Here is a 26953-nt window from a genome sequence, read left to right as displayed (position 1 = left end):
ACAGAAGGCTAATTATTATGCAGAACGATGTCATCGGACCTTCAACTTCTGCCGGACCTTGCGGTAGGATTTTCAATCTAGGTTGTGTCGGAGTAAAAAACACCACCGATGTTGCGTCTTTGTGCATGGAGCATCCCGTTGCGCACCTTCTTTCGCTTCTCCCTGTGAATTGTATTTTTATTGTTTTCCCCAGGAGCCTCTCAATCGTCTAATCTGAAATAGTGACCATCGTAACCGTCAAAAATATTGAGTAGTCTGTTCCTGGCATAAGGCCATGCTTAGACTGAGACCGCTGCATTGGCACATGGTTTACCACAAGGTAACGTCATCTGACTGCACTGAATTGGCCGATCGATGCAAGTACACGTTCCAGGCAGAATTCTGGCTTCAGATAAGCCGTCAAAGTCTGGAAACTGGACTTGCATCCTGTTTTCTGCTAAGTCTGGAGTTTATACGCCCCAAACAGCCAATGTACTACATACAGTACATATCGTCAGTCACATGAGTCATGTGAGTCGCTAGTCAGTGAAGTTAACTTCAACCATGACCGTTTCCTAACCCTAACTAAGTGGTCGTATTGCCTAAACCTAACTTCCTTTGAAAGGACACCATGCAGGTAACAAGCGTGTATTGACACGCTGTCCCTTGTGTCGAGGGGCACTGACAAGCGGCGGTATCTGACAAGTTGGGGGGTGAGAATGTGTTGCCTAATGTTGAATGCAATTGCGGCGCATCTAAAATTAGCCTCGCGTTACGTCTGAGCACACAATAACAATCACAGTTTCTCCTTCTAAACTCTATCAACGTTGTGACATCACACTGTCTATGTTTGGCTTGTTATCCATATAAATACAAAAAAAAAACACAACAAATTAATTAATTGGCCTGGAAAGGCAAACTACACAGCCAAACCCTGTGTTTTAGAGCAGCATTACACTGTTCAAAGTGACATTTTCCTCTCCCTGCTCCATACTTAATTAGCTGCTCTGGCACAGAGATAAAACCTCGGACTTCAACTGAGACACAAATACACACAGAGATGTGTCTGTGTGAGAGAGAGACAGAGAGAGAAAATGGAGATGGCAGAAGCCTTTTAGTGTTAAGACACAGAGAGGAGAAGAGGCTTCTATTCAGTGCAATGGGCAGCTGATGAAAACCAGTCAATTAGTCTGTAAGTGACAAATGCTGAGTAAACACAGAGCTGCTATTGCAGGCCTCTGACAGCTCTGTGGCAACCGGCCACATCACTCATCCCTCTGGACCGTCATACACTGTAAAAAATGTCCTCTTTACCATGCCACTGAACCAAAAAATAATCCCTAAATGTACTTTGTTTCTATGTCAGTTTTTAAAAACAATATCTGATGTTTACCTTCAGTACCTCCGAAATCAACAGAACACAAGCCATGTTGAAATAAGGGAAAATAACAAACATATTGAATTTTAGTTCGGCTGGGTACACACTACACGAAAATCATGCAGATGTTGGTTCCGATTGCCCCCGTCCTGACAATCGTCAGCAAAGAACAGATATTTTGATGGTCCTAAGGAACACGAGTGTTTATTTAACTTGTCTCCATGACTTCATCCAGCCATCCTTCGTGAATTCTTAGTACAAAGTAAAAACTAACATCGCTAATTCTTCCCATGGATGTATAAAGAGAACAGCGTTGTAAGAGAGCTCCCGTTCATTCCTATCAGAGTTGCTCAGTGGCGCATGAAGCCAAAATGGCTCGACTGCCGAGTGATAAAGTTCCCGGACCATTTGGCGTTCTTCCACATCCATCGGGCCCATCGAGCCTCCCAGCCCAAATTATCCGCTGAGTTACACACATCTCTTTCCCAATGTGAGTCAATGGGAAAAAATCGTTTTGGGCCCAAAGGCATCACGTGACGGACACGGAAGATGTAGTACCGTTGTTTGGACGCTACGAAAATTGGCATCAACGACCAGTGCTCTTCCTGGGGGCTTGATTCTTCCTGCCCGTCGTCCGCCGTGTTTGTTTACACTAAATTCACGTTTGATCACGAGATATTTTGCGAGATTTCCGCTCTTTTTTTCATGAATAAATCTGTTAGTGTGTGGTGCGCTGTTTTGGCTTCACCAAACACTACAGGAACAAAACTGTTCAATCTAACGTAACATGTCGTTATGTGTGAGCTCTGTTAAGATTTGAAAGATCTTTTCATATGCGCCAGCCTTTAGACATTTAGAGAGAGATTTAAAGACTTGACATTTCATATTGTTGTTCAGATGGGTTTTTGCAGCAGGAATGCCATCACTTATCTCCCAAAGCTCATGGAGTCTTTCTGCCCTGAACTCTGAAAACACAGCAAAGTCTCTCTGATTCAGCGATTCATCTTTTCATAATCCTTTGAATTTTTTTTTTTGAACTTTCTTTCTCGCTCGGTAAACAAGTGCTCACAACACTCTATCAACAGCCGGTTACAGTTTCGCTAGATCTCTCTATAAACAGGGAGACAACTCTGGCACTGTTCTGCACACACAAGCAGTAAAGCAGGCTTGACTGATACACAGCTCCTCCCACGTACTCTTCATTTGACAGCACGGGGATAAAAGTTCACATTTTTCCATAACGAGCCGGCGGTATCAGCTTGTGGAAAAGTCTACAGAGGGGGCAGCGCTCATGAGCGCCATATCCGATTTCAGTTGTTTCAAAGAAATGACTCCTCTGAGGACACAGTCCTGATGATGGGAGCACTCGGACGCACCCGTGGTCAGCGGTGGAACACCCGTGGTCACCGGGACTGGGTGAAACTGGCTGTGGCTGGGATGTGATCCCACTGAAGTCCCGCTGAACTACCGGGCAGTCGGCTCCCGGCAGAACAATGTGGCCTGCGAGCTGCTAATTTGTAGTGGCGAAGTGTAGCAGAGGCTGAGAGCACAGGTCGTCTCCCTTGGTCACCGGGGCTCGAATCCCAGCCGTTACAAAAGCACATGAGCGAGCCAGTGTTTCCTCAATGTGGAGCCACATAGGCCACATCCCCCTGGAACCTCTAAAGTGCACGTTAATAATGTGATCATCAGTACGATGCATGTTCTTGTTGCTTTCTTTAGAAAAAGTAAAGTAAAAAAAGTAATGTCTGATTCCGAATTTTACCAAGACACAAGATTCTGTTGATATTGCGCTTTTCGATCTTGGCACATTTAGCTTTTGTTTTGTGTGTGAAGAGTCGAAAAACTTCCCATCGTTGCTTTCTTTGGCAGCTCCCTTAGTGCTCAGCTCTCATTGCCGTGGTGCTTCTGCACTGTACTTCCCCCCAGAGATGAAACAAACTGCAGATAAATCTGCATCACTTACTCTGAGCCGAAGGATTTCCTGGGAAATATCAGTGAAAAAACACCAAGTGTTTTAATTAGGAAATATCAAAGTTAGAACTGGACATAAGGTCAATCTCTAATGTGTTTAGAGTCCCACATCAAGTGTTTTAGCGCCTGATCCTGGTCCAAGTCTTTTAATATTGAGTATCTGCCGATGCAGATGGATACAGCAGCTGCACAGTTGGACTAACGTAGGCTTGCATTAAGGCCTTGTTCAGATAGACATTAGACAAAAAACACAGTTTCCTCATTCATTACGATGAGACCACTGTATTGATGGAGTGGGAGTCCAGATGGAGAGGCCTCTTGCAAAAAAATGCATGATTGTTGGCAAAAAAAGTCTACAATCAGCTGTTCGTTCATGTCCCGTGTTCACGACGTTCTGCGTCATTTTCACTGTACAAACGTAGTAGTTTTAAGCCCAATCATGTAGTTCTTTCCTAAACCTACCTATGATGGTTTTGTTGCCTAATCCTAAAGTGACGCCAAGGGGGCATGACAAAGTTGGAATGAGAATTATCTGCAGTGGAGAACAAATAGAGAAAATGACCAGGTACCAAAAGTGAATTGAGTCTAGGGATAGGGTTCCGATACTGTGCCCATGTACTAGTACTGGGTTGCCAACATTTCCGCAGACCCCTGGCGCCTTTTGAAAGAGAGCCCTTTGGCCACGGCCACGGGAAGCACCTCCGCCCCGAGCCTTTCCAAGCCTCGTATGCGGGACTCCCCAGCCTGCCATGTGTCGCTCACACCCTCCGGCTGGCTATTAACGAGGGTCTTTTGGCACAGAGAAGTACTCGTATCGGTACTCGGTATCAGCGAGTACCCAAATGTAAGTACATGTACTCGGTCTGATAAAAAGTGGTATCGGTGCATCCCTAGTTGAGTCAAGTCGCGTCTTACTATTGGACTTTGCACATATTGCTGCTGCTCTTCCTGCCAGCACACAGTGCCAAACCAAACAGAGAGTTATAACATTCTAGCATCACAATAAAAATAGCACAATGCATCCAAGGATACAGAGTATGAAGGGTGCATCTGGAGGTCTCTGAAAAAAATGCAGGTGCTCTGGACAGAAACATCTGATGAGATGACAAGTGAGAGATAACAGTGTGGACAGACCATACTTTAATGCACTCGTGAGGATTGCGGAGTAAAGACTATGACGAACACTAAGTTTTATCCAGTTTCTCATAGCCTAATCCACGGCGTGTTCACTAGACCTGTTGAGTGAGTCTTTGCTGATATGGGATGATGCTGATAAAGCGGAGAAGACCTGAGGGATGGAGAAAGCGAGCGCTGCTGCTTCCAGGTGCTTCCAGGAATAGCAGAGCTGCTAATGGCGCTGGCCAGCAAAGTGGCCCATAATGCCTGTTGATGGAAAACACAGCCGGCCAATTACAGCGGCCATATCTAATCACCGGAGGTCAGGGGGTCAACTCCCATCCACCATCCGTCTTCATTTGACGTCCCTGTCGTGAGCTGTTGTTTCATCGCTGAGGGGAGTTCGATGGATCTCAGCGTACAGTCGGGAGGGAGTGTGTTGTAAAGCATGTCTGACACACACACGCAGAAGCATTCACATGCTGGATGTAGAACGGTGATGTAATAAAACGCAGTTGACATTCAAGCTCCATCGAAGCAGAGTACAGCTTCCACACACAGCGATTTAAATGCTGGCCTCAAGGTGAAGTGATGTAATAAAACAGTGGCTGGAAGGACAGGTCCGCTCAGACAGCAGGCAGCTTTATGGGAGGAAGATCATATTCCTGAAGAGTCTCCTCTCAGAGGACAGAGGAGCTGTTGTTATTCAGGGCGCCTCGTTCAGACCGGGTCTGTCTGCCCGGTGTAATAAATCACATATATGGCAGAACAGAGCGGCGTAATTACACAATCAATAGTTGTTCACATGTAAAGGCTGAGTTCAACCAAAAATTACGTACACGATATTAAAAAATATCAACATGTAGAGTTGTTTTTGTGCTATAAACCCACCATAATGGCTGTAAAATGTTCTACAGAGAGTCACATCCAGGCTAGCTTCTGTTCCACTTCCTCATTCAGCATTTCTTTAAAAAAAATGACTTTCCATATAAGACAAACTGACATCAACTACAGTATTTGCGATTAGAAGTTACAACCTTAATGACTTTAATCAAGTTAAACAAAGATTATTTGTTAGTAGGGCTGTCAATCGAATAAAATATTTAATTAATCGCATGATTGTCCGTAGTTACATTATCATAACTTAACTTATAGACTTATACTTATTAAACTTATAGAGATCTGGTTTAGAGCCCTGGATTTTAATAAAGTGGTGGATAGTTTTGCACTGAAACTGATGAAAAAGAAACCCCTGTTATCAGGTAGACACCATCACTACGTGTTGGTCAGGATCTATGATCAATGCACTCGTGATCAGTTTGACATACGTTCACGGTGTTGCTCCCGAAGGCTGAGCCGTCGGTGCCTGAATGAGTATTTACATCAGATCCTGATGGGCAGATTGGCTCCTCGCATGGCAGCCTCTACCATCAGTGTATGAATGTGTGTGTGAATGGGTGAATAGCTATATAAATACAGTCCATTTACCAGTGTGTGACTTGGTGACAGCTGTTAAGAGGTGGCAGAATAATGCCTTTGGGATGGAAAGCACATGGCTTTGTTGCACTTATCATTTCTCCCGTGCTGCCTGGTGATGGTCAGGGACTGAAACCCACTCACAGTTCATCCAGTCTCACTGCCCACAGCTAACTTTGTGTAGTTTATTACTGCTAGTAGCTGCCATTTCTCAGAAATTAGTACAATGGTATCATAACTGATAGGAATGATGTCCAAAAACTACAAAAAAATTAGACCCAAGTTGTAGTAAATTCTACTTCTGTAGCATCATTTATATGAGGGCAATCTGTGTTGTTATGAGCAGTGGAGCGCACGGTACATGGGAAAAGATTAGAGGATTACACTGGGTGTGTATGTGTGTTAGGAGAGAGAGAGAGAGAGAGAGAGAGAGAGAGAGTGAGAGAGAGCGAGAGAGAGAGAGAGAGAGCATATCTGTGCAGCCAGCGGAGCTCCAGCTGTGGTGTGCTTTGAGGCAGAAGTGAGTGGAGGTGTGAACGCACAGCCAGGTGCTGCCCCCGTCTCACCCTGACACCCTCGCTCAGTCCACTTCCTCCCCGTTAATTAGGAGAACCTGTAGGGGGGGGTGCATGTGGGGGTTGTGAAACAGCTGTCTAACCGGCCGTTACATCAGAGGCCCAGTTCATGTTCCCAGATCAGTCTAGATGTGTTTCAGATGGACTGAAGTTCATATCAGAGTGTGTCTTAAATGCCACTTCCACTGCTCACATTTGATTTTTATCTGAGGGGAAACTCTGAATGTCGCTACCAGTGATGACGTTTTTTAAGCCTCTATCCCGACATGGGAGTGGGCAAATATGCTGCTTTATGCATACTTATGTATATATTTATTATTGTAAATCAATTAACAACACAAAACAATAACAGATATTGATCCAGAAACCCTCACAGGTACTGCATTTAGCATAAAACAATATGCTCCAATCATAACATGGCAAACTGCAGCCCAACAGACAACAACAGCTGTCAGTGTGTCAAAAAATGTAAGCGTAAGTTTGGAGCGTTATTTATCCTCCTTTATGACAAGCTTGGGTTGGCACCGATGGATTCAACAAACTACCACGAGAAGACGTATCACTCTGTAAGAGTTGTTGGAAACACTCGTCATTGTACAGTGGTGGCCATTTTGTCCATCTCCTTGGGTATGATGGACAGGTATTTTCTTGAAACATCAACATGAACCCTTCCTACACCTGACTGCACCTCTCCCTACAGTATGGTTATGGATAGGTAACAGATCGTGGTTATGGAAAACCAGCTACTGTCAAGCAAACAAGACCATCAGCGAGAAGATTGGCTGTTTTTATAAAGTTATTCTTCATGCCTGTCATTGGGTACGATTCCCAGCGACATCAGACGAAACGATTTACGACACATAGGTTCACCAGAAACTCCTCCAGCGGGGCAGACCTAGATTCGGCTTCGCTGCCACCTTCGACCTGCAGTCAGAGTTACAGCGAGAGGTGGAGGGCTCCACGCCCCGGCAGCAACGGCTCCTCTTTCGACCAGGAGCAGAGCTTCAACTCACTGCTCCGCTGGGAGCCGACACCGACACCGTAAAGCTGGGCCCGCTGGAGGGAAAGGAGGCACGGGAGAACCAGAACCAGGACTGAGCGGGACAGACGGTCAGACCCCTGCTGTAGTAAAATGAGAGGTTTTCTAAAGGGGCTCTGGTGCTCGGAAACACTACCGCTTTTGTCCACAGGGACCGCCAAAATCACCACAGAATGAAAGCTCCTCACAACAGCTAATAAACCCTGGTTTACTCAACGTTTTAAAAGTAAAAAATCCAACATTAACTACAGAGCTTAGCTGTGACGGGATACTCTAGTCTCAACCAGCCTTATTTTCTGCCTCGCTAAATAAAAGACAAGTGTTCTTGACTTCAATCTCGCAGCAAAAACTGATCTTGTGATGTAGACTGGCTTTGCGTCTGCATTTATGAGTGTGTCTTAATGATTAAATCCCAGCCGTTCCTGATGCTTTCACCTGTTCTTGGATCAGCCAAGATCCATTTTGAAGTAGTAAAGAGTTAACAAGGCCAGATGAAAGGAAGGGAGTGACAGGAAGTCTAACGAAGTGGAAAGGCCACTCACCTTCACACTGCTTGCCATCTCCCTTGTAGCCCGGCTTGCAGATGCAGTTATAGGACTTGGGCGTGTTCTGGCAGAGGGCGTCGATGTGGCAGTCGTCCGAACCTTCTGCACACTCATCTGCATCTGCACAAACATGGAAAAAAAAAAATCAATAACCAAATAGACCTGAGTCCCGGTGGATTCAACGAGCCCCGATGTTGGGTATCGCTAAGGATGCACCATTCAGTATCAGAGCCCCAGTACTGACCTGGCCTCATGACATTAATATGATTCAGTGAGCTCTACGCAGTGACGTACAAATCTGAGTTGAGGTTTCAGAATTGGTAGCGGGAGAGAAGAAGTTGGCTTAGGATGGAGCTGTTTCCTAACGTCAGTGAGCCTGTCCAATGAACGCTAGACTCATCAGTGTTACATCTGTCCCATCTCGTCCCTTTAGTGTCCTTTACAGAGATCACTGATCACACTTTGTGTTGTTTAACTGACAGCTTGTTTTGCACCTACAGTAGGACAAAATGATGTATGTTTTTCCTTCCATCTGCATTCACTGTGACACTGATAGATGAAGGCATAGTGAGCGTACACAAGTGGTTCCTAACCCTGGGGCTGTGGACCTCCCAAGGAGGTGCAAGAAGATTACTAGTATAGGATAAAACAGAAAATAACATTTATCCAACACACAATTCAAATCTTTGCTTTTTTTTCTCCTGGTGAATTACTGGATAGTTTTACTTTCTCGTGACTTCAAAAAATTCAGATAATATCACTCTTGCTCTTGTTTCTACTAGAACATGTTGACATGCTTTATTGCTCAAAAAACACTTTACTTCTCTCATACCGGCTGGGCTGCAGCACCTCTTTTCATCCTGGTGTGATTGGTCAACCGAACCAAACTCTTTGGACTCCGCTCCAGCTCCGCTCTAACTAGCTTTGTTTGAGGGCATGCCAAACTAGCCGTTATGTAAATGTGTTACTTGGTGACATCACTAAGTTACGGAAGAAAAGGCGGGACTTCAAGCGAGGCGTTCAGGAGCAGAGTAACTCCCTTTGGTGTTGACTTTGTAACTTTGCAGACCATTTAGATGAACAAAAAAACGATATCACACACTAAAGGAAAGGGGAAATGCACAAAAGCATAATAGGTCCCCTTTAATGACCTAATAACAGTCTAACCGGCTGATAACGCTACTTTAGGGGCAACAGAAGTCAGACGGCATCTGGCGGTACCTCAGTTTCACAAGCATGTCGAAGAGCTACAGTGGCCTTCTGGTAATGTAATAATGCTCTATAGAGCCAGTGTTTGGTTTGTCCATTCTGGGCTACTGTAGAAACATGGCGGTAGATCTGAAGGACTCATTCTAAGCTAACGAAAATACAACAATTCTTAGTTTCAGGTGATTATACACTAATGAAAACATAGCTATGAATATTATATTTAATTTCTGCTGATAAATCCCCCTAAATTCTACACACTGGCCCTTTAATTTTGACCCATATTTAATGTTTTTTATGGAAGTGTGATACAAAAATGTACCCCTTTAAGCTTTAAGGGTCAAAAGCCATAAAGGTTGGGAACCTTTAGCCTTCTGCTGCTGCATGTAAAACTGCCTCATTCAGCTTCAATGTGACTGAATTTGCTTTTTTTTTAAAAAACAAATTAGATCCCAGGACACCCTTTCCAAAAGCAAATTATAAGCTGAGAGAGCTCTTGAGTCCAGGTCCAACCCCAGACTCTACATGCAGAGAACAGAAGGTTTAACGGCGTCCTAATTGATCAGGTTATTGATAGAGGAGCCAGTCACATCTGGGCCTGAATCCTGCAGGGCAGAGGGGCCAGCTCATTACACATAGACACAGAGAGGGGAGGGGGGGGACCCAGAGATGTTTTGGTGTCTCCTGTCATATGTATGGTTCAGCAGAACCTTTGCATCACCACAGAGCTCCTCTGCTCACCCTCTCGCTTCCATCCGAGTATAAATAGCCTGTGTGTGTAAGTTAGGCAACCCGGCTGGAAGCTGCCTGCGGTTCAGCCCCTGCTCCGCGCCTGGCCCTCCGCCCGGCTCAGCTGTACAAAGGCAATAAATAAACGATAAAACGGAATTTACAATAAATATTTTTCCTGTTTAAAAAAAAGTGGAGCCGAAGAGAGAAAGAGAGAGACACACACACATACACACGCACACATACACACACACACACATAGTTCAAGTGTTTTAAAGGTCCCATATCGTGCTCATTTTCAAGTTCACGCTTGTATTTTGTGTTTCTACTAGAACATGTTTACATGCTGTAATGTTAAAAAACTTTATTTTCCTCATACTGTCAGCCTGAATATGCCTGTATTTACACTCTCTGTCTGAAACGCTCCGTTTTAGCGCATTTTGACGGAATTGCAACAGAATTGCAACAGAATTGCATTGCTAGGCAACAGCTTGGTCCATGTGTACTTCCTGTCAGCTGATGACATTCACATACACTGCAACCAGGATATAAACTGGGACACATTTAGTATGTTTACGTTTAAAATTATGTCAAGGGTCTAAATATTGTATATTCGTGACATCACGAATGGGCAGAAATCCTGACAGCTCGTTTCAAATGCAGAGTTTCTGAATACGGGCTGTGTGTGTATTTCCCTGTGGATTGAGTGTTTCGATTCTTTCACAGTCTTTATATAGGACTTAAGCCTGCTTTATAATAATAAAAAACATGAAAATCTCACTTTTTTATAATATGGGACCTTTAAGGGATTTTTGATGGTGAAATGCTGCAGGAGGAGGTACAGCATTTCACTTTAGATCTTTTCTTTGCCTCTGGTTTTGTCAAAGCCTTTTCCTGCATGGTGGCTCACTGACTCAATATTGACTCCTAGCACATTCACAGAGGTGGGAGGCTGAACAATGTGCTGCTGACCGGTCGATACCAGCAGGGCCCCTGCTGCCGGCCTGCCTGCCTGCCGGACTGCTCCTCCTGGGACCTGGTCGGCCCTCCTGCCACCACACCCCCTCACCCCACATTTACACACACACAGCCTCCACATCCCTCCTCCTCCTTCTCCGGACAGGCCACCAAACCCGGAGACAAGATGCTCTCTAGACTTCTTTTACCTTCAGTGAATCATTTTTTGCGCCGTTTCCACGCGGTGGAGCGTGAACACAGGCAGAACCTCTCAACTCCAAAAGAAATTACAGCAAAATGAGCGCTTAACCCGGAGAGCTAGCTGCAGGTTTCCGATTGGAATTTACCTTTTACGCGCAGGAAAACACAAGTTCCAGCAGTGGCGGCCGGCCAATAGAGGGCGCTAGGGCGCCGCCCTCCCTGAGTCACACACAAAAAACATTACTACTACTACTACTAATAATAATAATAATAAAAATGATACAAATTGTCAATATTTGTGTTTTAAACATGGAATGCACCCAGTGCATATATACTCAGTTACAATTTGATTGTAATGTGATTATATTTTGTATTAATAATCTGAATCTGTAAAGTAACTAAAGTTGTCAGATAAATGTAGTGGAGTAAAAAGTCTAATATTTCCCTCTGAGATGTAGTGGAGGAGAAGTAGAAAGTAGCAGAACATGGAGATACTCAAGTAAAGTAGAAGTACCTCAAAATTGTATTTAAGTACTTCGTTTCATTCCAACAGAGTACATTTTATACTGTTGTGTTTTTCTAAGCATTCTTTACTGCTCCTGTTGGAATAAAATAATTGTTAATTATTTAACTGTGTTTTTGATACCTTCACTTTTTTTGCATTAAATCATACCAGGATGTTTGCTGAAATTGATTGGATGTGGCACCACAGACCCACCAAGAAACATTTCCACAAGTCACCACTGAGCATTAGCTGTTCTAATATCACAGATGAAAGCACATTAGAATATATAATAAGAACTTGCAGTCCTGCAGTATTAAATGGCAACTTTAAAGTCACCTATTTGTGATTTTTTTTTTTAAATCTCCAGTGATATCATTAGTAGTTTTTCCACTCATTTCCTCCCAGTTAAGCCGGTATAAGACGCCAAAAGATTCTGCATTTGTTGGTTGAGAATAAAGAGAAGACAGAGAGAGGAAAAGTGGAGCTCTTACCTGCCGGTCCAACATTCCCCATCACCCTGCAAGTATTTATGAGGAGGATAAACAAACAAACGTCCCGGGAAAAACAAGCGCTCCCCATGCTGACAGACGGTGTGAGGATTCAGCAGCAGGGCTTTTCTGGGGGTTTGGACTGTGTGTGTGTGTGTGTGGATGTGGGTGTATGTGTGTGTGTATGTGTGCGTGTGTGTGCGTCTCTGATACGAGAGGAGGAGGACTGCTTTAGGTGGACTGGGAGAGAGAGAGAGAGAGAGAGAGAGAGAGAGGGGCGATCTGAGCCCTCTGATTGGCTTGTTTGTGCTGGTAGAGGAGAGAGAGAGAGAGAGAGAGTATTTAATGAGAGATGAGCAGCATATCATGATGGAGATACTCAAGGTTCCCCAAACCCTATTCCAGAATAATAAAAACTATAATCTCTTTACAAAGAATCCCCCAAATGAGATTTATAGCAGTGGTTTCCACTCCCAAATGTCCAAAGATAAATCTAAGGGTACCTAGATTATTTAAAGGGTAAGAAAGGAAATTAAGTCGATTTTTCTCAGACTTATTTTCTCGTGTGCCAAGCGTGTCGCAGAACTACGGTGGTCGACACGAAAACGTGAATGTCCCTCTCTAGAGCCAGTGATTGGTTTGTCCGTTCTGGGCTACTGTAGAAACATGGCGGCCGGCTCCGTGAAAAGAGGACCCGCTCCCAAGCCCCCCAGGAAGAGCGCAACGTGTCCACAGCCTCCGTCCTTTCGAAGCTTCCCATTCATTGTCTATGTAAGCAGCCGTGCAATGCATTGTGGTAGCGTGGCGGCGCGATTCGAGAGATGGAGCGTCACTTGCATAAAGTTGAGGTCTAAGCTACTTTATGTAAATCACGGGCGTCCCAACGTGACTCGCCCTCTCTGGAAACTCCCGAGAATCTTTTAAAATAAACGTTGTCGATCCAAAATAAAGACAGATTCAGCAGCTGCGTGGTATATTTCTCGCTTCAAATGTTTTCAGAAACAAATTTCGGTGAACTATTTTCATGAAATAAGAGAAGAAAGTTTCCAGACGAGCCGCCATGTTGTTTCTGGTTTGAAAGCTGGGAGCAGCAGCCCACGGAGGGACAGCGTTCGTCCAATCAGGTGCTGTGAAGCGGCGCGTCCCCTCGAGATAAAAAACGCCCCTGTGGACACGTACCATCATTACATCCATGATGTAGACGTGCGGCATGCACATTCAGTCGCGGGAGCAAAGTGGGAGCAATGCACAAGTGTTTCCGAAGCGCCTATTATTCAGGGTGCAACGGCTGTGCCCCGAGATGAACACAGTTCAACTTTTGGAACGCTGCAGCGTGCACCGCATGTCATGTGACGAGGAACAACCAATCACAGCCATCAGGTATCTTTTCTTTCTTCTGTAAATATCAGTCTAAGCTGGTAAATATATGGAGGAAACTTACAGTGCTGGAAATCCATTTATCTTTGTTTTGACTTTGTTTAGTTAAGTCAGTGAGGCTTTTACTGCTAAATTACCACAAATTCATTATCATCATTGCAGTGCTGCAGGTTTTGGTTGCTTAGTAACCAGAGCAACATCTGAAGCACCTTAGATAAAAGGATGAAAGCAGCACGGCTGGTGTTTTCCATGCAATTTTTAGTTGGGCATTTTTAACAACCCAGTCAGTTTTTTGTGGGCTGTCTAGATCAGAAAACCTGTGATTCAACAAACCATTCAGATGTGGCTCCCCTTCCTATGTCACATGCAGACTCATTAGAATATACCGCCCACAGCTTGAGAACTACCTTTGCAAAGATGCACCATATTTTTCTCTCAAGAGAATCAGAGCAGACTGGGCTTTTTCTCTTGAAGAGACTAAAACAGAGCGTTTCAGACAGAGGGTGAATACAAGTATATTCAGACAGATTGTATGAGAAAAATAATGTGTTTTTGGACATTAAAGCATGTAAACATGTTTTAGTAGAAACCCAAAATACAAATATGAACATGAAAATGAGCATGATATGTCCCCTTTAAACAACCCATGTCCATCACCTGTCTGACATTGGGTCACAAGCCCAAAAGGTTGAAAAACCTCTGATTTTAAAGGACTTTTGTTTATTTTTCCTCATACATACTGTTGCTGTTTTAACTTATAACATTACAGATAAATCTAAACCCCCATTGTTGCCCTAGCTGTGCCAATTGAGGACCCCTACAGGTCCTGAGACCATAGTTTGGACATTTTAAGAAGCACAAAATCCAGTAACTTCTTCCCCTTTCAATACTTATTGACACAACTGTCTGAATCATGATAAGCTTTAAATGTTTAAGGAGGTTTTAAGGATTAAGAAATACTGCCACCTAGTGGTTTGACATCAACGCTCAAGAATGGATTGTTTAAGCATTGTGCACAACCTTAGATAATTCAATGAATGAAATGATCAATCATTGACTGACACAAACCAGACAGGGCAGTGTTCCAGCATATAATACTGGTTGGTTTATGGGGCTCAGGACAAAATAGGTTGGGGGAATGTGTGTAGAGGGCACTCAGGGGGGCCATATGTCACTAGCAGGTTAATCCAGCTATGTCAAGGGTCACCAACCATTCATTCATTTCAAGGATTAAAAAAACAGTCAAAATAAAAATGGTGATTCTCATTGTTTTAAAGGTCCCATATTGTAAAAAGTGAGATTTTCATGTCTTTTATGTTATAAAGCAGGTTTAAGTGCTTTATAAATTCTGTTAAACTATCAATATACTGAGAAATACACACAGCCCGTATTCAGAAGTTGTGCGTTTGAAACAAGCCGTCAGGATTTCTGTCCATTTGTGATGTCACAAATATACAATATATATAGATCATTACACGGTTTTAAACGTAAACATTCTAAATGTGTCCCAGTTTATTTCCTGTTGCAGTGTATGTAAATAACATCAGCTGACAAGAAAGTAAACATGGACCCAAGCTGTTGCCTAGCAACGCAATTCCGTTGAAATGCGCTAAAACGAAGTGTTTCAGACAGAGGGTAAATACAGGTATATTCAGGCAAACAGTATGAGGAAAAATAAAGTTTTTTTTTAACATTACAGCATGTAAACATGTTCTATTAGAAACACAAAATACAAGTATGAACCTGAAAATGAGCACGACATGGGACCTTTAAGCCTTTCTTAATGAGCTAACAGTTAAAGGGACTGTTTGTAACTTCTTACATGTATAAATCACCCAGGTCGGTGTCCCATGCGCGTTCGCATATGCACGCTCGCGTGTGGCTACGCTGTTCAGACTCAGACTCCAACACAAACTACAGTGAAGCACCAAAACCTCTTGGTTGTATCGAGTGAAGCCCGTCTATTAAACAGTGTTGGCCGCGGTCGGAGGACGCGGGGGAGACCGTAGCTTTGGTCTCCAGGACCGGAGTCTCTGCTCCTCTGCCTGCCTTCACTCACACACCAAGCTCGTTTTCGCTCTTTCGCTCCACCTCTCACGTGCATGCTGCTCACTCCACACTGCAGAAGAGTTAGTTTAGCTCTGAGAATATCTAGTGAATGTTCAGTGGACGTTTGTGCAGAAATAACTGCTGCAGCTCCTCCAGACCAACAGAGGTTTCCCGTGTCTTGTGAAGTGTCGGGGCTCCGCAGAGAGAAACGTTATCGTCTCCCACCAAAACTCCGGCGTCTCCCCCGTTCCCTCCGGCCGCGGTCGGGAGGCTGAGGCGGGAAAAGCCAACACTAGGATCAGCATTGATTCATGGAGAGACCTTGGTCTGGTCAGCTAACATTACTGCCAAGCAGCTGAAATATAGAGTGATATTGTGCTTTTAGCTGACGTGTGTCTCCTCACTGTGTTGAGCGATGCTCCTTCATGTCTATGTAGAGCGAGCACAAGCGCCAGCAACAGGACGCTGACTTTAGTTGACTTAACGGCCACAGGTGTCGCTGTTAAGAAGCATTATGATTCTTACATAGAGTCCCTTTAAATAACAACACATATAGCTTATTGTTGTCCTCCTGAGCGCTGGAAGCTCAAGTCCAACAGTTAAATATATATATATAGTGTTTTTTATTGATGTCTGCAATTCAAAAATAGTCACAGATGTACATTTTTCTCAGATATAAAGACTTGAAAAGTGAAGTATGTCGCTGGTGACTCATTGTTTACCATATGCTAAGGCTAACCTAGCTATATTAGCATATAGCTCTAGTTACAGTTATATTAATGCCATTTTTAAAAGGTTTACAGACTTTATAACAAACTAGCAGCTTACAGACAGACAGAAGCTGACTGAACTCACCATTAAACGTGTCTTCAGTGCAGCTGCTGCAGGTTTCTGCGCAGTTTAAAGCAGAGCAACACCGCCATCGCGTGGAGGAGCTCCTTCTTCAACTGGCACGTTGTTCCCGCCCATTTTACTACTTCCTCATTTCTATCCAATCACAGAGAGGATACAGCGTGACGCCTTTAAGAGCCATACATGTGTTGGCTTTTACAACGTTATGTCAGTTAGTTGCTCTTCTTTCCCCTGTGTGGTGCCACTCATCCACTACAGTGTGATATCTAACTCAGTGTGATGTCCTAATATTATATTACATCTGTGTGTAACTGTAGCTGCTGTTTGTGTATTATGGCAACCTCCCCGCTATTATCTACCTTTTCATTTAGGCAAGGCAGCTTTATCTGTAGAGCACATTTCAACAACAGGGCAATTCAAAGTGCTTTACAGAAACATCCAAGAACATTGCGACAAAATGCAAAAGAACATTAAGAAATAATTAAAACAGTTATAAAAACATTAAAGATTAGAAAATAAAAACAAGCTAAAAATAAAAGCTAGGATAGAAGCTAAAATTGCATAAAACTCAAAAGAGTAGAAGTTATAGTGCAGTGTCAGAATAAAAGGCACCCGCAAACAGGAACGTTTTAAGCTTTGTTTTAAAAGAAGTGAGAGTTGGAGGTCCTGCAGGTTTCTGGGAGCTTGTTCCAGATATTTAATGCATAAAAACTGAATGCTGCTTCTGCATGTTTAGTTCTGACTCTGGGGACACTAAGCAGACCTGATCCAGATGACCTGAGAGGTCTGGATGGTTCAGAACACAGCAGAAGATCAGACATGTATTTTGGCCCTAAACCATTTAGTGCTTTGTAAACCAGCAGCAGTATTTTGAAATCAGTTCTCTGAGAGACAGGGAGCCGGTGTAGAGACCTCAGAACTGGACTGATGTGATCCACTTTCTTGGTCTTAGTGAGGACTCTAACAGCAGACACGATATAGATGAATTAAACATGACATTTTCACAATTTCCAGCTAGAATTTCTTAAACTTGTGTCAGGGGGATTTATGCACAGAAAACATACAAATACTGATTTATAAACAAGGACATTGGGGGTGAATGAAAGACCTCAGTGAGGGAAACGCATATTTACAAGGAGCACTTGAACACAGCACGAGATCTCGCTGGCTGTCATGGCGTCTCCCCTGAAGGGTTAGCAGCTGGAGAAACTAGCCGCTGTTATTGATCAGGTTTCTGCTGATTAAAGAGCAGCTAACGGACTGAAGAGGCGGATAGCAGAGGAGAGAGACCATGGGGACTGTCCATGCTAAGGTGAGCTCTATATCTGCCTGGTAGCTGGTGTTTCTGTGGTGTTTCTGAGGGTTTATATCATCATGACCTCTCAGTCAGTCTGCAGGAGGATCAGCAGCATGCTGGGACTCGATGTACAGACACACCCAGGTAGACACAGACCAGCTGGAGAGACACCTGACAGGTGGATTTCAGTGTGTGCAGGTGAACTGTGGATGATGAGACTGTGTAGTTTAGCTTTCAGATCATTTAAAGGCCCAGTATGGGCTGGGTGTGTCATGTTTTAGACTCAATAGCTCTCTGTACTCACTATGGGGAGGTTTCAGTGGGACTTTAATGCTTTCAGATGGTTTTAACAGTGATGAACATCACAAAAAGACATTTAATGAGCCCAAAACAGAGTAATAAGTCAATATTCTTATTAATTTTTTACCCCCTGTCCAGAACAGTGCAGTGGCTTCCACCGTCCATAGGACATCAGACACTCACTGGCTGAGTCCTCTCTTAAAGGGGTCCTTTTTTGTGCATGCAAAAGGTCAAAGGTCAAAGTTACAAAGCCCAAAGTGCACGCCACTTTGCTCCTGAACTGCCTTAAAACGCCTCGCTTGAAGTCCTGCCCTTTACTTCCGTAACGTGGTGATGTCACCAAGTAACACATTTGCATATAACAGCTAGTTTGACACGCCCTCAAGCAAAGCTAGTTAGAGCGGAGCTGGAGCAGAGTCTGAAGAGTTTACAGCCGGTATGAGAAAAGAAAGAACATCACAAAAAGTCATTTTATGAGCCCAAAACAGAGTAAGAAGTCAATATTCTTAGGACATCAGACACTCATTGGCTGAGTCCTCTCTTAAAGGGGATCTATTGTGCTTTTTCCTTGTCCTGTAGTGTGTCATATGTTTGTTTTTTTTTGTGCATGCAAAAGATCAAAGGTCAAAGTTACAAAGCCCAAAGTCCACGCCACTTTATTCCTGAACTGCATTAAAACGCCTCGCTTGAAGTCCTGCCCTCTTCTTCCGTAACGTGGTGATGTCACCAAGTGACACATTTGCATAACGACTAGTTGGACATGCCATCAAACAAAGCTAGCTGGAATGGAGTCTGAAGAGTTTACAGCCGGTATGAGAAAAGAAAGAACATCACAAAAAGGCATTTAATGAGCCCAAAACAGTGTAACAAGTCAATATTCATAGGACATCAGACACTCATTGGCTGAGTCCTCTTTTAAAGCGGTCCTATCATGCTTTTGTGTTTTTTCCCTGTCCCTTAGTGGGTTATATAGTGGGGGTTTTTTGTGCATGCAAAAGGTCTGCAAAGGTACAAAGCCCAAAGTCCACGCCACTTTGCTCCTGAACTGCCTTAAAACGCATCGCTTGAAGTCCTGCCTTTTCTTCCGTAACGTGGTGATGTCACCAAGTAATACATTTGCATAACAGCTAGTTTGGCACGCCCTCAAACACAGCTTGAGCTCAGACAGAGGGTGAAAAGAGGTGCTGCAGCACAGCCGGTATGAGAACAGTAAAGCGTTTTTTAAACATTAAAGCGTGTTAACATGTTCTAGTAGAAACCCCAAATACAAGTATACACCTGAAAATAAGCCTAACAGCTCCTCTTTAAAGCCCCACCCTTTGACTTTCCTGCCCTTTAAAGGTGCCATTCATACTTTTTTGTTATGCCGTTGTATTTGGGACTGTGTTAGGATGATTAACTGTAAAGACTCACCTTATCTGACTTTATAATTTAATTCAATACAAGAACAAAACAAAACTGAACTCAGCTCCTCTGTACAAAGTAGGATCTATTATGTTTCTTTGCATCAGATTGTAACAGACGGTGTCCTTTTAAAGCGTTGTGTTTATCGTTGGTGCAGAGTCTGGACCCGCTCCCGATGCATGGCCGGGACCTGGGCGTCCACCCTGATGACCTGGTGGAGCCTCCAGAACCGGAGCAGGAGTCCAAACAGGAGATCCTCGAAAACAAAGATGTGAGTAGTAGTAGTGCTAGTGTCAGAGTAGCTCTTGTAAAATGTTAAAATAGTAGTATTTACAAGTAGTTATCAGTTGTAGTAATTTAAAAAACTACAATCTGGTGATTAGTAACAGTAACAGGTTACACTGGGTTTTTTGATGTAAGTAAAAATGTCTGTGATTGCAGGTGGTCGTCCAGCACGTTAATATCCAGGGTCTTGGGAGAACTAAAGAGGATCTGCTCGGCTATGAGATCTCTGAGGTTTTCCACGCCAAAAACCTCATTGATGTACGTATTCATGTCACGACTGTCCTGCACATTAATGCTTAATATAGCACTCTGACATGATCGGTTTCAGGAGTCCGGTAGATGAGGTTTATGAGTGAACAGCTCTGTTTCTGTGTTTGTTGCAGGTGATGAAAAAATCTCACATCGCCAGACAGAGGCTGCTCCGCCTGGGAATCTTCAAAGAGGTGGAGGTTCTCATCGATACGTCTGACGGTAACTCTTTCAGACCTTCTTAACAAAAACAAGAGCCACATGTGTGACGTGAATATGCAGAAACGAACCTTCTTCTTCACCCTGATTGCTTCTCCCTCCTCAGGCAACGATGCTTTGCCCAACGGCCTGGATGTGACTTTTGAGGTGACGGAGGTCAAGAGGCTGACGGGAAGCTACAACACCATGGTTGGCAACAATGAAGGAAGCATGGTGAGAGAAACACTTAAACACATACAGTAATAATAATAATACATTTTATTTATAGGCGCCTTTTAAGACAAGGAGACCTTACAAACAAGATAAGACAGTCTATACAAGATTACAGTGCAAAGAACAACAAAATGAAATTTAAAATAAATACAGGTAAATGGGAACATTCATAATAAACACATTATGAAGTACCGTGGAAGACTAAATTTAAGAAGATGTGTTTTCGGTACAGTATAATTCATGTCAGTCATGTTGTCCTCTTTATTATGGGCTAGGGATGGAGCGTGCGTAGGATAGTGTTTTTGTTTACTGAGGTTTCTGAAGCACACATCTTAGAGACACACATCGGGCCTCTTAGTCGATTAGTCGACTAATCTGTCATTTTGGTCTCAGTCGACTAATTTCTTTTGTCGATTAGTTGTTTTTTATGTTTCTTTTCACGCTGAATGACTTATTTCCAAGAAACTTATAATCACATCTCTGGTAAACACAAGATTTAAAGTGGTGCTGATGTTCCAACGCTCTGGGGTTACTGGAAATGTTTGGATCAGACGAGTGAGAAACAATCCTACGCAGCCACCACTGGAATCTAATTTTAGTATAATATTAATAATATAAGCATAGCCTGATCGTTATCTGCAACTCTGCAGAAACACCAGGTTGAATAGGAAAAAAAAGCAGCGTAGTATTCAAATTTTGATTTAGAATTTGAATATCAACGTCATAAATGAAGCTTCGATTTATTCACTACAGCCGTACGAGACAATAGACCTTTTTTTTTTACAGGCGACATGTTGACATGTCACAGCAGAACAGCATGTTCATCCAACAGCATTAATAACAGCTGCATTCTGTTTAGATGCAGCTGTTTCATGGATGTGGTATTATGCATTCACTGATACTGATAACTGAGTCCTCATTAATGTTATGGGTTGCATCCTGTGCTTTTCCTGCTATCACAAGTCAAATGTCATCTTGAACAGTGAGTTGTTAATAAAAAGCTAATGACACATGGTGCTATTCCAGTACGAGTCTAAGTGGCTCTCAGCTAACAGTGTTTGTCGGGTCTTCCAGGTTCTGGGTCTGAAGTTGCCCAACATGTTCGGTCGAGCTGAGAAACTCACCTTCCAGTTCTCCTACGGGACCAAGGAGACGTCATACGGCCTGTCCTTCTTCAAGCCCCAGCCCGGACACTTTGAACGCAAGTATGTCACTGAATGTCCCCCAACAGTCCGTTGATAGTGCGTGTCCAGGGAAGCGTATCCGTCGACTATATAGAGTTAATGGATTGCCAGCGCTGGCTTTATAGCATCGTTTTGGAGTTGTTTTCTTCAGATTTGGTGTCCTCTGTTTCAGCCTCACCCTCAACATGTACAAAGTCACCGGCCAGTTCCCGTGGAGCTCCTTAAAAGAGACCGACAGAGGAGGGTCTGCAGAGTTTAACGTAAGAGGCTGTGTGTGTGTGCAGGATAGAGATGTGATGTGCAAGACAAAGTGCAACTGGTGAGTTTAGTTTCTTCAGCTGAAGTTGTCCTCCATCTCCCTGTCCTGCTGCAGTTTCCTCTGGGGGTGACCAACCACACGTTGAAGTGGGAGGGCGTCTGGAGGGAGCTGGGCTGCCTGGCACGCAGCGCCTCCTTCGCCGTCAGAGAGGAGAGCGGACACTCGCTGAAATCTGCCCTCTCGGTACAATCTGCAGCTTTCCTCCATTTAGTCTCTTCTGAAAACACAACTTTGATGTATATCATATTCAGGAAATGTTTGTGAGGGCTGTGAAACGTTTGTGTCCACCGCACCGCTTCAACAGAACTCCTGTTTTGTTTGCTTTGCAGCACACTGTGTCAATCGATTCAAGGAATTCTGCCATTTTCCCCAGCAGGGGTGCCTTACTCCGGATCAACCAGGTAAGAGTGCACATCTGTTTCCATGTATGTGTCTCACCTAACTAATAAGATGCAAATAACATTTTACACTTTAAAATTACTGCAAGAGGTCATTTAGTCAGTTACTGATTTAATAAATTAACTTGTTTTCAATGTAGGGCTGTCAAAGTTAATACGATAATAAAGCAACTTATGATTTTTAGGTTGTAGCGGCTCAGTTTTAAAGCTAAAGTGAAGATACTGGTATCATATGAAACTAGAAAACCTGATGAATCCATCGGTACCAACCATGTCATACTAATTTATCAGGAAGGAGGTTAAATAACGCTCCAAACTTAAGCTACATTTTGGCGAAGAAAAACTGTCATGTCCATTTTCAAAGGGGTCCCTTGACCTCTGACCTCCAGATCAGTGAATGTAAATGGGTTCTCTGGGTACCCACGAGTCTCCCCTTTACAGACATGCCCACTTTATGATAATCACATGCAGTTTGGGGCAAGTCATAGTGAAGTCAGCACACTGACACACTGACAGCTGTTGTTGCCTGTTGGGCTGCAGTTTGCCATGTTATGATTGGAGCATATTGTTTTATGCTAAATGCAGTACCTGTGAGGGTTTCTGGACAATATCTGTCATTGTTTTGTGTTGTTAATTGATTTACAATAATACATATATACATACATTTGCATAAAGCAGCATATTTGTCCACTCCCATGTTGATAAGAGGATTAAATACTTGACAAATCTCCCTTTTAAGGTTCATTTTGAACAGATAAAAATGTGCGATTAATCAATTGAACGCCCTAGTAGCAACACATACTGTAGATTTACTTGAACAAAAGATGCATAGGAGAAGTAAGAATATAGAGTTTTACAGTGTAGACACCATATAGAACAATCATAAATATATATAAATGCCTGAAAAAGAAGCTACAGATGAAGAACAAGTTGAGCTGAATGGCATCTTAAAAGTCTTGGTTGGTGACAAAACTCAACACAGTTCATGGTTCAGTTTTGAAACATTAACGATGAGCTAGTGGGACATTTTGGGGATTTGTGTGCAGCAGCAGAAGTTGTATTTTTGAGTTGTTTCTCATCTCACCCTGCAGGAACTGGCCGGGTACACGGGAGGAGACGCCAGCTTCCTGAAAGAGGATTTTGAGCTGCAGCTCAACAGACGTCTCTTCTGGGACTCCGTAAGACAGAAATCAGTCACTCTGGACCTGTTGAACATGAATGGGTTCCTATCTTTTAGTTAGTTAGATGTTTTTTGTTCTCACACAGTGTAGTTGCATTAAAGAACCAGCAGAGGGCGATGAAGCAGCACTAATTTAGTTTCACTGAATGCTCTTAATGCAGAGGTTTGAGTATATATAAAGGCAACACTTTGTGTCCTCTCAGGTCTTATCTGCTTCTCTGTGGGGGGGGATGCTTTATCCCATCGGAGGACCGCCATCCTGCATCGCTGACAGGTACATCTGATTCATCCAGGAGATGTCATCTGGCTCTGACTAGGGCTGCACAATTAAATGAGCATGATCGACTGCGATATTGATGTTTAAAATGCATGCTAAGCTCACAGAAAACTCCACTGCGCTTCCTAAACTAACCAGTTTATTTATTATACGTTTATTATTTTAAGTCTTACTTTGATGCAAATATTGGAAGTGAAAACAGTGCTCTGCTTATTGCAATAAAATGAATAATAATCGTGATTAGGGCTGCAACTTACGATACTTTCATCGTCATGCAGAGAATTTTTATGTTGTTTCTTTTCTTAAGAATTTACTCAAACCGATAAATTGATTATCAAAATAGTTGGAGATTTAAAATCGATGAATCGTTGCAGCTCTGATCGTAATGAATAATCATGACTATCATTTTGATCATTATCGTGCAGCCCTCGCTCTGACACATCAGACCTCAACATACCACGTCCACTGACAACACAGTTTGGCTCTTTTGATGAAGATTATGTTTTTCAGAAGCTCTACTTGTAAATTGATCCATTCTTTAAATGTGTCATCATTTGTCTCCCACATGTTATCATTTTGTTTGTTTGATTTAAGTAGTATTTTTGCTTTAACTTAGTGCTTTTGAAATGGCAGATTTAACTGGACGGTTCAGTGATGGTTCTGTGTTTTGTCCAGGTTCTACCTTGGAGGTCCCACCAGTGTACGAGGGTTTGGGATGTACAGCATCGGGCCACAGAGTGAAGGTAAAAACTCCTACAGAAGGAGCTGCAGCTGAATGTATATGTGGTGTATGTGTCCTGTTAGGTAGTGTAGTACATCATCAGCAGCTTATCTCTCTGTGTGCTCCAGGTGACTATCTGGGTGGAGAGGCGTACTGGGCTGGTGGTCTCCACCTCTACACTCCGCTGCCCTTCAGACCCGGCAAGGGCGGCTTCGGGGACCTCTTCAGAACACACTTCTTCCTCAACGCAGGAAACCTCTGCAACCTCAACTACGGTGGGTGGACTGAATACAGTACTGGATGCATTCAATGCTGAACCTGCAGTGCAATCTCCTTTTTATTATTCTGAGCCATCAAATAGAAATGATAAAACACTGTAATGTATGATGTGGGCTGTGATGATGTGTGCAGGTGAAGGACCCCGGGCTCACCTTCAGAAGCTAGCAGAGTGTATCCGCTGGTCGTACGGCGCCGGCATCGTGCTGCGGCTCGGGAACATCGCCAGACTGGAGCTCAACTACTGTGTGCCCATGGGAGTTCAGAGTGGAGACAGGTAGACCGCTGCTCACTAACACACTGCTCCATGTTACAGGACGGAGGTTCACTCATGTTGTTATTATACGTTAGGACGTTTTAGATGGAGCAGGTTAGGTTAAACCAGTTTTCACTCTGGTTTTGCATCAAACTGTTGTTGAGATGTGTGTCATGTCATGTCTGTACTCTTTAAATTAGAAATCTCTTTATGCTCCATATAGCACTGTGTAATATGAGGACTTGTTTTAGGATGCCGGTAACTCCTCCTCTCTTCTCTTTCTTCTCTCCTCTCACAGGATATGTGACGGCGTCCAGTTTGGAGCAGGAATCCGCTTCCTGTGACCTCATCATCACTCCACCCCCCTCAGAACTCCAGCACCAGCAGAGGCTGCGATGTGAAAAGGGAGAACGTCTTGTTGTTTATCACCTGTATAACTTGTTGTAGAGTGTGTAACACTATAGCATGGGTCCTAATGTCCCGGGGAAACGTGCCTGACCACCCCCCCCCCCCTAAACCCTCCTTTGATATGCACCGGTCGAGGCTTTCCAACAACAGAGGGCCGGCGCTGGGCCGATAAACACTAGTGAAACTTTTTACAGAGCAAACGGACTGGGCTTCAGAGCCCAGAGGAACCAGATTGACACGACAACAACTACGGCAAAAACACAATCATGGTGAATTTTTTGCAGCATGTCAGTATTCTCTTCAGTAGACGGTTGAATTATGTTTGTTTGTCTTTCCTTGGTTTGAATCCTCCAGCGCCGGCACCTTGTGTGTGTGGAAAGGTCCTCTCCCGGTGATTTCACCCTCTGTGTGACAAAGTAAATTATTTTCCAGAAGAGATTTTGGGCATGTTCCCCGTTTGCCTTCCAGGACTGCTCCTTTAACCCGGGAGCACGACTTGTTATTGATTTTGTTTGACAGTAAAACCACACACACACTCTCTCGTGACCTTTATTTGAGTTTTGAGTTGTACTCCAGTATGTGATTGAATGATGCAGCAGCGAGGGAATGAACCGAGAGAAAGCAGCACTTTTTAAATGGAAGCGGCGGTGTTGGAAGGGAATCGACCCCTCGTGCCAAATGTTGTTGTCTGATGTGGAGAACGGCGGGTCGATCTCTCGAGGTGGGAACCCCTCCACCCCCCTCCCCATCCTGAGCAACATCCACCACCAGTGCTCTTACCGTTAGTCCTCTTTTTGATGTTGTTGAAGATATTCACCAATAAATCACAGCTGCTCCCTCTTTGGATCTTTTTGTGCTTTGTGTCCGTGAAATCATTTTCTATAAATGATAATATAATGTTGTGTCTCTGCAAAGGTACATATCTACAGATGGGGACTGTTTGCACCAATAAAACAAGCATACTGTGTCCATTACTCCCGCTCACGTTAGCTTTGGGCCAATAGAAACTCTGAAATGATTGACAGACACACAGCAATAAGTTCATTATTATTAAGTTATTGAAAGTCAGCTTTAGACTGGTGAGTTTAAACATCTGGATTTATCAAGACTATGACTGAAAGCTTTTAAGATCAATTACTTAAACATTGTAAATGCTGTCAAGTTGAGTCCAAATGCAATTTGAATAAAGTGACCCTCCATTTAAAAGTATATAAGTGGTATTAAGATAGGTAGATGTACTTTATTGATCCCAAATTGGGAATTTCTTGTGTTACAGCAGCAGGTTATCAAGACATCACACAGGAACAGTAAACATACAGTACACCGATCAGCCATACCATTCAGACCACTGACAGGTGAAGTGAATAACATGGATTATCTGGTTACCATGGTACCTGGCAGTGGGGGGGGGGGGGGTATATTACACAGCAAGTGAACATTTTGAACTTTGTGTTGGAAGCAGAACAAATGGGCCAGCGTAAGGATGTGAGCGACTTTGACGAGGGCCAGATAGTGCTGGCT

The 26953-nt window shown here is 43.5% G+C and overlaps 2 protein-coding genes across 6 annotated transcripts in view; one reads left to right on the top strand and one right to left on the bottom strand.

The window, feature by feature from the left end:
- Positions 1 to 16565, bottom strand: part of scube1 (signal peptide, CUB domain, EGF-like 1) — a 104837-nt gene extending 88272 nt beyond the window's left edge. For 3 of the 5 annotated variants that reach the window (XM_074624886.1, XM_074624887.1, XM_074624888.1), the window contains exons 1-2: positions 12172 to 12400; positions 8080 to 8202 (exon numbers count right to left, since the gene is read on the bottom strand). In XM_074624886.1, coding sequence (XP_074480987.1) covers positions 8080 to 8202; positions 12172 to 12259 — 211 coding nt within the window. In that variant the 5' untranslated portion in view covers positions 12260 to 12400. Of the gene's footprint in view, positions 1 to 8079; positions 8203 to 12171; positions 12401 to 16449 lie in introns of those variants that run through there. The other 2 variants (XM_074624890.1, XM_074624889.1) reach the window with 2 other exon arrangements.
- Positions 16566 to 17595: 1030 nt separating this feature from the next.
- On the top strand, positions 17596 to 26272 carry samm50l (sorting and assembly machinery component 50 homolog, like). The gene is made up of 15 exons (XM_074624980.1): positions 17596 to 17758; positions 19605 to 19718; positions 19889 to 19990; positions 20116 to 20203; positions 20307 to 20413; positions 21488 to 21618; positions 21770 to 21857; positions 21971 to 22099; positions 22246 to 22317; positions 23406 to 23492; positions 23698 to 23768; positions 24447 to 24514; positions 24621 to 24767; positions 24904 to 25045; positions 25323 to 26272. Exons 1-15 carry the CDS (start codon positions 17738 to 17740, stop codon positions 25366 to 25368), a joined length of 1413 nt encoding a protein of 470 aa, XP_074481081.1. The 5' UTR covers positions 17596 to 17737; the 3' UTR covers positions 25369 to 26272.
- The last annotated feature ends 681 nt before the right edge of the window (positions 26273 to 26953 follow it).

The sequence above is a fragment of the Sebastes fasciatus genome, chromosome 23 (genome assembly GCF_043250625.1).
Source record: "Sebastes fasciatus isolate fSebFas1 chromosome 23, fSebFas1.pri, whole genome shotgun sequence".
Classification (NCBI taxonomy): Eukaryota; Metazoa; Chordata; class Actinopteri; order Perciformes; family Sebastidae; genus Sebastes; species Sebastes fasciatus.
This window is presented reverse-complemented; position numbering and strand designations above follow the sequence as displayed.